The 15,465-nt window shown below is 39.8% G+C and overlaps 1 protein-coding gene across 1 annotated transcript in view; it reads left to right on the top strand.

Annotated features, from left to right (window-relative positions):
• LOC140714444 (lactase/phlorizin hydrolase-like) overlaps positions 1-14,343 on the top strand; it is a 94,934-nt gene extending 80,591 nt beyond the window's left edge. Inside the window, exons 13-17 of the mRNA XM_073025745.1 lie at positions 1,375-1,484; positions 2,836-2,970; positions 4,924-5,147; positions 11,337-11,567; positions 12,781-14,343. Of these exons, the coding sequence (XP_072881846.1) occupies positions 1,375-1,484; positions 2,836-2,970; positions 4,924-5,147; positions 11,337-11,567; positions 12,781-13,022 (942 nt within the window). The 3' untranslated portion in view covers positions 13,023-14,343. The remainder of the gene's footprint in view (positions 1-1,374; positions 1,485-2,835; positions 2,971-4,923; positions 5,148-11,336; positions 11,568-12,780) is intronic.
• The last annotated feature ends 1,122 nt before the right edge of the window (positions 14,344-15,465 follow it).

The following is a 15,465-nucleotide window of genomic DNA, read 5'->3' as shown; positions in this document are numbered from 1 at the left end:
GATAAAAACACAAAATGCTGGCAGAACTCAGCAGGCCAGACAGCATCTATGGGAGGAGGTATTCCCAGACGGGCCGAAACGTCGTCACTACCTCCTCCCATAGATGCTGTCTGGCCTGCTGAGTTCTGCTAGCATTCTGTGTTTTTATTTATTTCCAGCATCTGCAGATTCACTCGTGTTGCTTCAGGACTGGGACTAGCTTTCTCACTAGCCACATTTTTTAAGACTCTAGGATGAACCTCATCAAAATCCAGGAATTCATCAGTTGTAGCTTCATCAATTTGCTTAACTAGTAAACATAGCTCTACAGAGCTCCTCCCTCTCTACATTCTCTTGAGAAGGCAGCTGAAAGCACTTGTTTAATTTATCAGTAGTCTCCTTCATTTCATTACTAATTCCCTGATTCAATGATACAAGGTCTAGGTGAACTCGTACCTGGCAGTAGGGCATAAACATCTGGTCTCAACTTAGTAGTGAGTATACTTGTCAGAGGGAATGCACCAAAGTTCATTGGGCTAGTTTAAAGAATGGCTGCTTTACTACACAATGAAAGATGAACGAGACCAGATCCATATTTTACTTAGACAAATGAAAAGAATCTCATTGAAGCAAGATTTCTACATGCTGAGTTCAGGGAGGATGCTTCCTCTGAGAGCTCATACTCTCAGAATAAGTTTAGGACTGAAATATGGAGAAATTTCATCACATGCGAGGGTGACAAATGAGTGGAATTCTCTGCCTGAGGTAGCAGGAAAATGACAGTGTGTTAGAGCAGGACTGAAGAAACCAGTGGCCTATTGCTTTCTCATGTTCTATTGGGCCAATGTTCATTTTGTTAACTCTTTTATTTTTAAAAATAGCTATAGAAACTCTTACTACCTTTTATTCAGATTTGGCTAGCTGCACCTGATACTCTAAATGTTTCTTCCATATTAATCTCTTAGTTTTGTAAGCTTGTGCTCTCTTACTGTTTTGTTTTATTTTCCATCTTGGGATCTGCTATGCGCCTGTGCATATTTATACATTCTTTTTCTTAAAGTATTGTTGTTTTTATGTTAACCACAGATGTTAACTCCTTTGAATTTTCCTTTCTTGTTGGAATATGTTCTACTCTGTGTATTCTGAAATGTCCCCCCAAATGCCAGCAACTTCAGACACTAATGACAAGAAGTGGAAGAAAAGGCATGCATTAATTACAGTGACAGGAATAATCATAACAACAGATCTTCAACACATGGAAATGTTTGCAATCTGCTTTAGAAAGAATGGGAACAGAGCAATTGTGATTCCATAATTAATTTTCAAAAGGCTAAATTAGCCCCCAGAAATAATCTGGCCACTGTCAAAGTGTAATCTAATATTTTTCTCCTTTAGTTTTATGGTGGTTGGTTTGCATATCCAATCTTTAAAGATGGTGACTACAATGAGATAATGAAAACTCGTGTGAGGGAGAAGAGCTTGGCTCAAGGATTGCCCAAGTCCCGGTAAGAAGTAAGCCATTTTAATGATTGAAATAATATAAAGTGTGATATACTGCTAGGTATTGGCACTCATTTTTCCTGTGATCTGCAGTGTTGTATTAATGTGGGCTTTGGAAAACAACCCAAAGCCTGTAGTAAGGATTAAAGTTGCTTTGAGCATGTATTGCCGTGGCTGTAATTACACATTGAATCAATAAAATGATTCAATGTGAGGACTGAAAAAAAATAAAGTCACTTAAACAAAGGTGCTTATTGCCTGGAAATACATCCATGACCAATAATTCTAACTGCATTATACAAGATACACACGCACGTACACACACACACATATGTGTGTGTGTCTATATATATATAGGTAGATAGATAGAGATAAATATATATATATATATATATATATATATATATATCTAGAGAGAGCAAGAGAAAGAGACAGAGAGAGATCCCAAAATGACATCTAAAGGAAATGAATTTTGGAAACAGATTAGAAGGTGGTGCTACTACACCAAGTAAGAATGATTTTCAGACAATGCACTGTTCAAGCACTTGGAGAATGAGTTTGGTAGATGGAGAAATTAAAAAAATAATTAGGCCTGGACCTGTTGGATTTCTGTCCTCAACACACATCCAGATAAATTAACTTAATCTGAACAGTTATGCCTGAGGCATAAACACCTGCATCAGTCCATTTGGCTAACTTTATTCCTCGGTTTTTGCCTCATTTTGTAGGAATTGGCTCTTTTCTCTCATCACCATGCAATGCCACCTGCTGGGTGTCCTCTGGAAAAGATCTCCACTAGTTTATCATTGATACTACAACAGCAATATATTAACAACATTGCCAACGATTTAAAAAATAGAATACAAGTCCAAAATCCATTATTCTGTACAATTGCTTGAAAAAAGGTTTAGTAAGGAAGAGCATTTGAAGAACCAGGAAAAGAGTGGAGTTCCAAAGTTGCTTTTGATGTCAGGATAGTATCACATGACTACAGAACGGGTTTAGCTTGCCTTGTCTACTTGGAAGTTACTGCCTTTTTCAGGTCCATGAACGCATGAACACAACCTCACTTTTCCTCATTTGCACTTTTTTAAAATGTAACTTATAGTAAATTTTAAGTCTGACACTGTATTGCTGCCTCAAAACAACAAATTTCATGACGTATGTCTGTGCTAATAACCCTGATCCACTTGGAACCATTAACAGGATGTGAGTCATTTTTGCTTACTTAAACAAACCAAAATCATTTTAAACATCTGTCACAAAGAAATCTGAGGATAGCAGGCATGAGTGGTAGAACTTGGCAAGAAAAATGTTGTTTGAGGTACTTGACTGTCTATCAAATAACATTCTCAGGCTCCCAGAGTTTTCAGAATCTGAAAAAAGAAGAATTAAAGGAACCTACGATTATATGGGATTTAATCACTACACCACCGTATTGGCTTTCAATGCCAATCTTGGAAACCTTATCCCACTGTATGATGCTGACAGGTAAGATTTTAAATAATAAAAATAGTACATAATGTTATTTGAGTTAAATATTTGCTAGACTGTAGTTACTTTACAATACCACGTCCAAGTCCTGATGAACAGTCCTCACGTGCTTTTCCTGCTACATATCCATTTGGTGAATCTACATCACTGGCTGCTTTTACCTGCCCTAACTCTACCCCTTGGTCTCCCTCAGCAACCTTTGCCCTCCCCCTCCTTTTATCTACATGCTGTCAATGCAAAATATGGCTTTTATTATCCATCATGCATCACTAATACTTGCCTCCACCCACAATCAGTCATGTCAATTATTTGGTCTTGTTTTCTCTGTCTTGTCAGTGGAGAATCAATAATAAACTCCTCCATCCCTGAATCCAAGACACCATGGTCATAACCAGCACAAACTCCACCCATTCCCTATTGATTGGCTTCATTCAACTAAAACTTTTTTGCCTTTTTTGTATTTTCTTTTATTTGGAGATACAGTATGATAACAGATCCCTCGGCTCAATGAACCACACCACCCAGGTTACACCCGTTGACTAACAAACTTCATTTCCAGCATCTGCTCTGAGGAGTTCGTATGTTCTCCCCATGACCACGTAGGTTTCCTCTGGGTGCTCTGGTGTCCTCCCACAGTCCAAAGTCATACTGGTTAGCAGGTTCATTGATCGTTGTAAATCATCCCATGATTAGACTAAGGTTAAATGGGTGGGTTGCTGGACAGTGCTGTTCGAAGAGCCAGAAGGGCCTGTTCTGTGCTGTATCTCTAAACAAATAACCTACTAGCCTTTGGAATGTGGGAGGAAACCGGAGCACCCGGATCACATGGTCACAGGGTATAAGCTACTTACAGACAGCGATGGAATTGAATCTGGTTGCTGGCTTTCATATCGCCTTTTAATCCTCATTGATTTACATTGGCTCCATTTGCAAACCACAAAATTTAAACTTCTGATCCTCCTTTACCCCATCTTATTTCTGTAATGTCTTCCAGCCTTACTTCCTGTCCAGGTTTCAATCAAGCTGTTCTCTTGGCTCCCTAATTCCATCAACAATAGACTTCCAGTCATCTAGATTTTCTAACATCTCTTCCTGAACTCCACAAAACGTTCCCCTTGTTGAATACTTCAATAAGCACTCCTGAGTTTCTTGATGACCCGTTGGGAATCTCGTATTTATAAAGACCTTTTAAATTATCTATATAGATGCATGAAATATTGGAGTAATTTATATTAGGTTTTCTAGAGACGTTTTGCTGAAACTACAGCTGATATCCTGGAGAAATATTGGAAGTAAAAGTCTATGTTTCCTTTGCAAAGTAGAAAAACGTATTTTAATAATTTCCTTCAGGAAAGAAGACAGCATTTATAAACGTCAATTTGAACTTTCTGGAATCTGTGTCAATGTTGCAGATTGAAATTACTGCAACTACTTTGGAGATTTTTTGCGGTTGAGGGCAATGTTATCAGCTGCTCTCATGCAGGGCTTCCATCTGGTAAAATAAATAAAATGACAGATTTTATTTGCTGTCAAAAGGGAAATCAGTGAACATTTCATATCCGAGACCCTGCATTACACTGCAACCTAAACTATTTCCTTTTTCCACAGATGCTGCATGACTGACTGAGTTCTTCCAGTACTTTTCTTACTGAGAGGGCTTTGACCTTTCTTGGCAGTCTTCATTATATTGATCTTTGCTGTTAGTACAATACCTTGAGTTAGCATAATTCATGACAATTACATCAGGACATTTCCATATAAATGAGCCTGGAGCCTCAGAGGACCCAGTTCATTTATCCCAAAAGAGTAAAGACAGTAAATTTTAAATTAGGTTTGACTGTAATATGTAGTGACAGATAAATTAGAAAATATATTCAAAGTTAGATTTCTCTTCTAACAATTTCTGCTAAAAATTTCTATTTTATGAAATAATTCCTTCTCTATTTTTAGGGGAACTGGGACAACTGTAGACCGCACTTGGCTTAGCTCTGGGTCTTTTTGGCTGAAAGTAACCCCATGGGGCTATCGGAAAATTCTTAACTGGATCAAAAAAGAGTTCAACAATCCTCCAATTTACCTAACAGAAAATGGTATTTCAGAGCATGGATATCAAGGTCTCAATGATACCTGGAGGATCAATTATTATCGGGGTTACATTAATGAAGTTTTAAAAGGTAGATGGCTCCTATTTTTAATTTTTCTGCTAATTTTGCGGACTTGTTGCAGTTTCATAATAGTGACAAATAGACTTGGTTGACAACAACAGCTCAATTGTAAGTGAAGTCTGGATGATAACAAAGCCCTTTCCCTTTGCCACACCCCGTAGTGTCCACTAACCCAAACTCTAATCCACTCTTTATTGTAAATCACTGCTGATTAGCAAAATAAACACTTCAAAATCAGCGCCTGCTGATCCACTGGGCTTCCCTGTTTATCAACAGCCATTGCACTTTTAAACCAGCCAAAAGAATTCTCAGGCAAAATGGGACAAACGTTTTCATATATTAAAGGAAATATCCTGCATATCAATTCAAGTCAGCCATGCCTCATTTAAGAACCTTTATTGCTAGAGGATAATACAAAATGAAGATCTGGATTTAAATCTAACTCACATCTATACACAGTAAAATTTTGATAATTTTGAACACATCTAAGACCCGAAGACCAAAAAACATAGGAGTAGAATTGAGACATTTGCTCCATTCCATCGTGGCTGATTTATTATCCCTTTCAACCCCATTCTCCTGCCTTCTCCCTGTGATCTTTGACACCCTTACTAATCAAGAGCCGATCAGCCACCGTTATCCAATTATTTTGCCTTCACAGCCACTTGTGGCAATGAATTCCCCAGATCTGCTGCCCTCTTGCTAGGAAATTCATCCTCATCTCTGTTCTAAAGGGACATCTTTTTATTCTGAGGCTGTGCCACCTTGTCCCAGAATCTCCCACTTTTGGAAGCCTTCCTCTCCACCTCCACTCTATCTTTCAATATTCAATGAGATACTTCACCCCCTCCCCGTCTCATTCTCTAAACTCCAGTTCAGAGCCATCCAATGCTTTTCATACATTAAAACTTTCATTTCCAGAATCATTCTCATGACCCTCTGTTGTCCCTCTCCAATGCCAGCACATCCTTCCTGAGGTAAGGGGCCCAAAACTGCTCACAACACTCCACGTGTGGACTGCCCAAATCCTTATCAAGCCTCGGCATCTCCTCCTTGCTTTTATATACTAGTCCTCTTGAAATGCATGCTAACATCGCATCTTACCTTCCTTACCTCTGACTCAACCTGAAAGTTAACTTGTACGGAATCCTACACAAGGACTCACCAGTCCCTCTGCACCTTTAATTTTGAATTTGTTCCACATTTAGAAAATAGTCTACACCAATAGTCTTCGACCAATGTATATGACCATACATTTCCTACATCTGCAACTTCTTTGCCCAATTCTTTCTAAGCCCTTCTGGGGATTCCCTGCTTCCTCAACTCTTCTTGACCTACCTATGTTCATATCATATGTAAACTACATCATATTTGACTAGCAAATATTCTGGACAATGGATCATTCTCTGACTAAATATAATAGTTCACTATTTTCACATGCCATGCAGTGATATAATCCATTTACAGTGAGACTGATGAATGCTGACCCTGGCTGTATGCCTCATTTGCATTCTGGAGCCCCACTAAGAGCCGGCCAGATGCCAAACACAGAGTTTCTGAACTATCTGATGCTGGATGTTGGTGTTTATTGTACGGTCTGTTCACACACTTTGTGTACCTGTGTACTCCATACTAGTTCCCCTTTGTGGACAAGAGGAGACAGAGAGAAGTGCAAAAGCAGATTCTGTGACAGCAGTGCATAATTAACCATTTGTTCCAGTAGAGAACACAGACAAATGGAATGCTTGCACCACATTGTGATCACTTCTGCAGACGGTGGACGACGACAGTACAGAGATACAGTTTCGTGAACAGGTAGCTGAATACATGCTACGCAAATTAAATAAAAGGTGTTCATTGCCCATTACTGATTACTGATGTGAGCAACTTCAGATTTTCAATCATGCTTCTGGACGTGGCCCAATGATCCTCTGAGGTCGGCCATGCGAGCATCCTCCAAGAGGGTAAATCCTCAAAAAGCAACCTGCCCAAGCAGGGTAACTGGCTGAATGCAAAAGACCTGTGCTGGTCAGCTGGGTGGAATGTTCACTGAGATCTTTAACCTCTCGCTTTGGCAGTGTGAGGTACCCAGCTGCTTCAAGCAGGCTTCACTTGTACCGGAGCCTAAGAAGAATGAGGTAACTGCGTCAATGTCTATCATCCAGTAGCACTTACATCCACAGTGATGAAGTATTTTGAGAAGCTGGTGATGAAACATATCAACCCCTGCCTGAGAAGGGACTTAAATCCACTCCAATTTGCCTATTGGCACAACAGGTCCACAGTAGATACCACCTCAACTTTGGAATATCTGGACAGCAAAGATGCAAACATCAAGATGCTCTTTATTGACTACAGCTTGGAATTTAGTACAGGTACCATCATCCCCTCAAATCTAATCAATAAGCTTCAAGATCTTGGCCTCAATTTCCTCGCTTGCAGACCCCAGTCAGTTTGGATTGGCAACAACAACTCTTCCACAATCTCCATCAGCACAGATGCACCACAAGGCTGTCTGCTTAGCCCCCTGTTAACTCGCCTTACATTTATGACTGTGTGCCTAAGCACAGCTCCAATTCCATGCACAGGTTTGCTGACGACACCGCTGCCATAGGCTGAATCAGAGATGCAGCTCCTTAGAGACCGTGTTTGGGAACTGCAGCTGCAACTCGATGACCATCAGCTGGTTAGGGAAAGTGAAGCAGTGATAGACAGGAGCTACAGGGAGGCAGTCACCCTGGGGCCACAGGAGACAGATAAATGGGTAACTGTCAGATAGTGGCCATCCACTTCGACAACAGGTACTCCATTTCACAAGAGGGGGAATTTGTTGAATGACTATGAGATGGCTTTTCAGAGCAGCTTGTGCTCGAACCTACTCGGGGAAAAGCTATCTTAGATTGGGTGTTGTGTAATAACCCAGATCTTATTAGGGAGCTTAATGTAAAGGAACCCTTAGGAGACAGTGTCATAATATAATTGAAGACATACTGTAATTTTACAGGGAGAAGCACAAGTCACATATCAGTATTGCAATGGAATAAAGAGAATTCCAGAGGCATGAGAGAGGAGCTTGCCCAGGTGGATTGGAGCGAGATACTGGTGGGGATGACGGCAGAGCAGAGGTGACTGAAGTTTCTGGGAGTAACGTCTTTGAGGACGTAATAAGCAGGGTGGACAAAGGAGAGATAGTGGATGCCATGTACTTGGATTTTCAGAAGGCATTTGATAAGGTGCCACACACAAGATGAAATCCTATGGTGTTACAGTAAAGATACTGGCATGGATAGTGGATTGGATGACAGGCAGATGGCAGTGAGTGGGAATAAAGGGGAACTTTTCTGGTTGGCTATCAGTGACTAGTGGTGTTCCTAAGTGGTCAGTATTGGGATTGCTACTTTTCACATTGATTTATTTAGTGGAATTGATGGTTTTGTGGCAGTTTGTGAATGATATGAGGATAGGTGGAGGGGTAGGTAGTTCTGAGGAAGCAATGAGATGGCAGCAGGACTTAGATAAATTGGAAGAATGGGCAAAAATGTGGCAAATGGAATACAGTGTTGGGAAATGTATGATAATGCATTTTGGTAAAAGGAACAATAGTGCAGACTATTATCTAAATGGGGAGAAAAATTAAACATCAGATATGCAAAGGGACTTAGGAGTCCTCGTGCAAGACTCCCAGAAGGTTACTATACAGGTTGAGTTTGTGGTAAGTGCAATGCTGGCATTTATTTTGAGGGGAATAGAATATAAAAGCAAGGAGATAATGCTGAAGCTTTATAAGACACTAGTCAGGCTGCACTTGGAGTATTGTCAACAGTTTGGGGCCCCTTATCTCAGAAAGGATATTGGAGAGAGTCCAGAGGAAGTTCACAAGGAGGATTATGGGAATGAAGGGGTTAACATATGAGGAGCGTTTGGCAGCTTTGGGCCTGTACTCACTGCAATTTAGAAGAATGAGTGGGGATCTCATTGAAACCTACCGAATGTTGAAAGGACTAGATAGGGTAAATGTGGAGAGGATGTTTTCGTTGGTGGGGGTATCCAGAACTAGAGGGCACAGCCTCAAATTTGAGGGGTGACCTTTTAGAACTTTTTTAGCCAAAGAGTGGTGAATCTGTGGAATGCTCTGCCACAGACTGCGGTGGAGGCCAAGTCATGGATATAAACAAAACAGAGGTTGATTAAGTCCTGATTGGTCGGGGCATCAAGGGGGAGAGGGAAGGTGCATAGGGTTGACTGGGATATGGGATCAGCCGGAGCAGACTCGATGGGCTGAATGGCCTGACTCTGTTCCTATGTCTTATGGTCTAAAAGAGGGGATGATTCAGCACATAAGAGGGAGACTGAAAATCTAGCTTTGTGGTGCTATAACAACAACCTCTTACTCAATGTCAGCAAGGCCAAGAAGCTTACTATTGACTTCAGGAAGAGTAAACTGGAGGTCCATGAGCCAGTCCTCATCGGAGGCTCAGAGGTGGAGAGGGTCAGCAATTTTAAATTCCTTGTTGTTATTATTTCAGAGGACCTGTCCTGGGCCCAGCACATAGGTACAATTACAAAGAATGTACAGCAGCACCTCTACTTCCTTAGGGATTTGCGAAGATTCGGCATGTCAACAGAAACTTCGACAAACTTTATAGATGTGTGGTGGAAAGCCTATTGACTGGCTGCATCACAGTCTGGTATGGAAACACCAATGCCTTTGAATGGAAGATCATACAAAAAGTAGTGGATACAGCCCAGTCCATCATAGATAAAACCCTCCCCACCATTGATAATAAACTTGCTTTGAACTTTGGTGGGGGGAAGAGGCACAGGGAATCAGGAAGCTCTCCAGGTAAAAATAAATGTGCGACGGGGAGAAGGTTGCAAACAAGGTGAAAACCAGAAGTGAAGCTCCAAGGGTGAAGATGGAAAACTGTTTAGCCAACCCACATGCAAAGTCAAGATAAGTGAAGGCATAAAATCCTACTTTTAAATTACTACAACAATCCCCTTGTGCACTATTGTGCTATTTTCCCAGTCAATGGCTTATCAACAATTTCAATCCAACACTAATATCTAATATTCACATGCTCCACCATGCCCTCACTCTTCAAAATAGTCCAAGCCTCTTGCCCGTATCTCTAAGCACGCAAACACTGTCAAAACAACTGCACAATGGTTCCTTGCATGTTTCAACATTTCCTTTCTTTTCTCTCTCTCTGACTCAATGTTCTGGCCCTACGTTTTAAATACCATACTTCATTAGCACATTCCTGGCAGATTGAATGTATTTGTTATTTCTGCTTCACACTCAGTGTGAATTATTGCCTTTGCTTTCATATCTGCAAGTTTCAAAGATTTTTTTTTCAGCACATGCATTGCAGTTAACAGTATTTTCTGAGTTAACTAACCATCATTGTTTGTTTTGATTTTATCCCATTTTAAGAAATTAATACACTCATATTTGTGTTAACAATCTTCACTGAACTGTTTGATTGCAGCTAGTAGAATTAATTCCAAGTTGGTTTATTATTATTTGATCTTTATTTTCAGGTGTACTGAGATACAGTGAGAAGCTGTGTGTGACACCCAGACGGATCATTCCATACATCATTACACCAAAGTAGTAAAAAGAAAACAAACACAGAATATTGTCTTGCATTTAGAAAGATCGTGCAGTGTAGATAGACAACTAAAGTGCAAAGTCCACAACAGGGTAGACTGGGAGATCAAGAGTTCATCGTTTAACACATGAAAGATCCTTTCAGGAGTCTGATAACAGCGGGGTGGAAAACGTTCTTGAGTCTAGTGGCCACAGTGGAAATGACAGATGTTTATTCATTGGAATATTGTGACTTGTTAGCAACATATTAAAATACTAGTATATAATAGGATGATTTAAAATATATTTTAAGCTACCTCTTACACCCATTGTTCACTCTAAATCCATTCCTTGGATTTCTCTCTGAATTACAGGCAGCAGACCAAGAGGTTCAATATTTGGAATTTACATGCAGGAGCTGATGACACTAACTCTACAAAAGACCCAGGCCAACGCTGGTCTCTTGCACTCACATCCTCTCTCTGTCCTATGTGTGCCCAATTACAGATTCTTATTATTTGTTATTACTTTTCAGTTAGATCTTGTTGAATGATACTTACAGGGGTGTAATAAAATTCAAACTATCTTTTATTGTGACCCCATAGCTATCAAACTCGATGGAGTTGATATCCGTGGCTACACAGCATGGTCGCTGATGGACAACTTTGAATGGGCTATAGGATACGCTGACAGATTTGGATTATTCTATGTAAATCACACAGACCCTTCTTTGCCTCGTATTCCCAAAGCTTCAGCCAAGTTTTATTCTACAATTATTCGCTGCAATGGCTTTCCTGATCCTGCTTTAGGGCCACACAAGTGCCTGCAGTCAGAAGGTAGGTCAATATCTTTCTGCATAATAACATTTGAAGGAAATACATTTGTAATGTTTGTGATCATTTTCTAATATCTGCCGACGTTGGTTAACTGCGAAGGTTGTTTTATTAACTGGCTTTGTACGGCTGACAAACCTTACACTTGGACTTCATAAAGTAAGGATTGATTTACTGAAGAAGTTGGTATTGAGACAACAGTTCTTGAAAAGGTTGCAAGATCTGACAATCTAAACTGGTAGAGATTAAATAAAGGGTAATCTTTCATTTTTATTTGTGCTGTGGTGGAGGGTGCCACTGATGGGATGTATTTATCACCCACTGTTTATTGAGAACGTGGCAGTGAGTCCTCTCTTTGCTCTGCTGCAATCCTTCCTGCTCCTTCATATTCTGGCAGATGTGCCCGAAAGAACAGAAGCAGTAATTAGCTATGTCAATCTTCACATATACATTGCCATTCAATAAAATCACAGCCGAGGATCCTAACCCAAGTGGTAGGGTTCATCATTTCTGCCAGCCACTGCTTCTGCACCACCTTCTTCTTACTGCAGAGACGACTCTCTTTGCTCATCTGTCGTCCCCACCCACACTTTTCCATCTGTTGGCAATGTCCCCTGCAGCCTTTAGATATGCAACACTTGTTCTGACATCTCTTCCTTTACTACCATCCATGGACCTAAATAGCCCTTCCATAAGACCATCGACACAGGAACCTAATTAGGGCATTTGGCCCATCATGCCTTTACTAATCAAATCTATAAACCTTCACTTTAAATATACTTGTGATAATACATCAAAAACTCATCACTTTGCAGTTTCTCCGCAGCACAGCTTTTCAGTTTGTGCTGCTGGCCAATGTCTTTGTAATTGGAACTACACAACAAACACCGGTGCACTTCTGAAACTGGATGTAATATTTCCAAGTAGACTTTACTAGCTGTCTAGAGGAATGTGTGACAAGTGGAACTCACTTAAATATCTGAGCACCACTTTATATTGTTTCCTTGGTGTCTGAACAAAATAATTTTTTTAAACTCTCTTTAAAATTCCGACTACATTTTTTTTGGATTCCGTACTTATTACTTGTTGCTTCCAGTCATAATTCAATAAATGCAAAGCAAAATTCAGCACATTTTAGTATTAATAAATGGGGAAAAAGCATGGGAATAGCTCTTCTCTAAACATGTGTATAAATTGCTTGTTTTTTTTTTGTTAGCCACCACCATAGAACCTCCAACAGTGAAAACCACACCAACCCTGACAACAAATACCGAAGAAGGGCAAGTTTATTTCCTGGGATTGGAAATCTCTAGTGTAGATGCAGCAAGTGCTCTGTATGCTTTGCTTGTTGTTTCAATAATCGCTGTTGTTTTATTGGTTATCTTTGCATATCAAATTCTGAAAACTAGAAAAGCAAGACAACTGGAATCAAACTCAGACACAATTTCATTGTCATAAAATCAAAACACTGAGATTTGAAGTAATCTTGATGAAGGATTTCCATGGGGTTTCCCCATTTCACACCATAATTTCAGCATTAAAATACTGTTATGATTATGCATGATTTATTCTTGTATGTTACTAATCATACATACAAAATAAAACTCAATGATTTTGTTTAGCTTTATATTTTAGTAAATGAAGGCTCAGGTGTTAAGCTGTTTCTTTGGCAATTCCATTGAAAGGCTAAGAGATAGAGGGAAAATCCATACAGAAATGTAAATGGACGAGCTTCAGCGACCTTTAAGTTATTGATTTTATATTTTCGTTTTAAACACAGCAGATAATACAGGGTTGTCAACCTTCCAGCATTATCCTGATATCAACAGTAATTAAAGTTGATTCCTTCAATGCCTTGAACACCTAGCAGAAACTTTATCCCACCTTCATTTTCTTTGAGTCCTTTTATCAGTTATAAACACGTAAGATATAGAAAAAGATTACATCCAGTAAAACGGCATCCAACTGAGTAATGGATAATCTATTTGCTTCTCATATCATGTCAACAAGATGACTCATACCTTAACAGGAATGGGTCGTACAGCACAGCAACAGGCTCTTCGGCCCAACTAGTCCATGCTGGCCAATATTTCCATCTAGGCTTGGCCTATTTGCCTATGTGTAACCCATATCCCTCTAAACCTTTCAATCCACATGCCTGTCCAAATACCTTTTAAATGTTGTCAACATGAGCACCTGCTTATCACCTCCTCAGGCAGCTAAGACCATATACTGACCACTTCCTAGTTGCCCCTTGTTAGGGAGTATTCTGAAGTTACGTGCATATGGTAAATAATAATTCAAGCAAGAACTAGTCCTCAGTTCTGGATGCAAATTGTAAATTGCAAGCAGTAATTGAATTTAAAAGCACATCTTTGCAAACAAACAATACTGTCTGTAAGAGAGATGTTTTACAAACTGGTGACCATGAGATATTTGCATATGCATCAGACAAAAGTTAAGACAATGGGGCTGTGTTAATTGGCCTGTGTCAATTCAGGCAACTATGGGTTTTGTCTGTCCCTCTGTCATCAGAAGGTTTTAGAATATCTTTGCTAATAATTTTTCCCAACAAAGGTATTTGAACCTTCAGAGTTGCCTTGTCAATTACAACATGCTTCCACCATATGTCTGTACCTCAAATAAGCCATTTGTTAATCCGAAGTATTGAAGTAAGCAATGTCATTGTAACTACTGAAATTGTATTGAATCACCTACTGTTAACTTTAATCTTAAGGGTATAAAATGTGTTGTACTTTTGGGTTTGTGAGCCTCTACCAGTGTGTCTCTGTGAGAATGTCTGCTTATTGTAATCAATAAAGACTTCTATGTCACTAGCATCAGTGTCTCTCTGGTGACTTTGTTCGCAGTCACAACTTACCCACATATTCTTGTTAAATCTCTCCCCTCTCACCTTAAACATCGATTTCTTCTCTCCCTAACCCTGGGACACCTACTGTGTGCATTCCCTTTTCTGTCCCTCCCATAATCTTATACAACTCTATAAGGGTGGCAATACAAGTCAATATGGTGGGCAAAAAGTACACGTTCCTTAAGTTTGTGAACGGAGGAATAAAATATAGAGGTACTGATTATTATAGATTTGTGAGGCCTCAGTGAGAGAACTTAAGGCAATTCTGGTTGTAGCTTATTGTGTTACTGGTGGTGGGAGATTTTAGTTATAAGAGGCTGGCAATGTTTGGAGCATTCTGCTGTGAAGAGAGGAAACAAGGAAGCATGTCTGCAGGATGGACCCATAGTTCAAACTTTGGAAGAGCAACACATCCCAGCTAGTGTGAGTACCTTTTCAATCACAACATAATATTTATTTAAAATATCGTGGTGACATTGTTTAATGCTGGCGGATGGGAGTAAGTATAGCTGAGATCTGAGTAAGTAAAGCTGAATAGCCGAGAGTTTTCAAGATATTGAGAGAAATTGATATTCTCTTTGGCAAGGTTGTCAGTAGTAGAGGTCCTGAATTCAAAATAATTGGCAAATAATTTAATGGAGATCTAGTGTGTGATGCTCTGATGCAGGGTTTTGGCCCAGTACGCCAATCGTTTACTCCTCTGTATGACTGGCTGAGGCACTCCAGCATTTTGTGAGTGTTACTCTGGATTTACAACATCTGCAGGATCTCTTGTGTTTATTATAGAAAAAATAGATTGTTTTTCGAAAGAGCCATTGGGATCTAGAACTCCGCAGGCTGGTTCTGCATTATGAACACCAAACTTATGAACATCCCTACATACGAATGAGTTCTCATAATACAGTGTTATTAAATTCAAAAGTACAACAGGAACTCATACTTGGTTTCTATGAACAGCAGAACTAGTTTATTCTCTCTCTCTCTCTTCCCTTACCCCCACTTTACACCACTATCTTTTTCTTACCAAAT

The sequence above is a fragment of the Hemitrygon akajei genome, chromosome 2 (assembly GCF_048418815.1).
Source record: "Hemitrygon akajei chromosome 2, sHemAka1.3, whole genome shotgun sequence".
Taxonomy (NCBI): domain Eukaryota; kingdom Metazoa; phylum Chordata; class Chondrichthyes; order Myliobatiformes; family Dasyatidae; genus Hemitrygon; species Hemitrygon akajei.
Note: the sequence above shows the minus strand (reverse complement) of the source record. Positions and strands in the feature narration are given on the sequence as shown.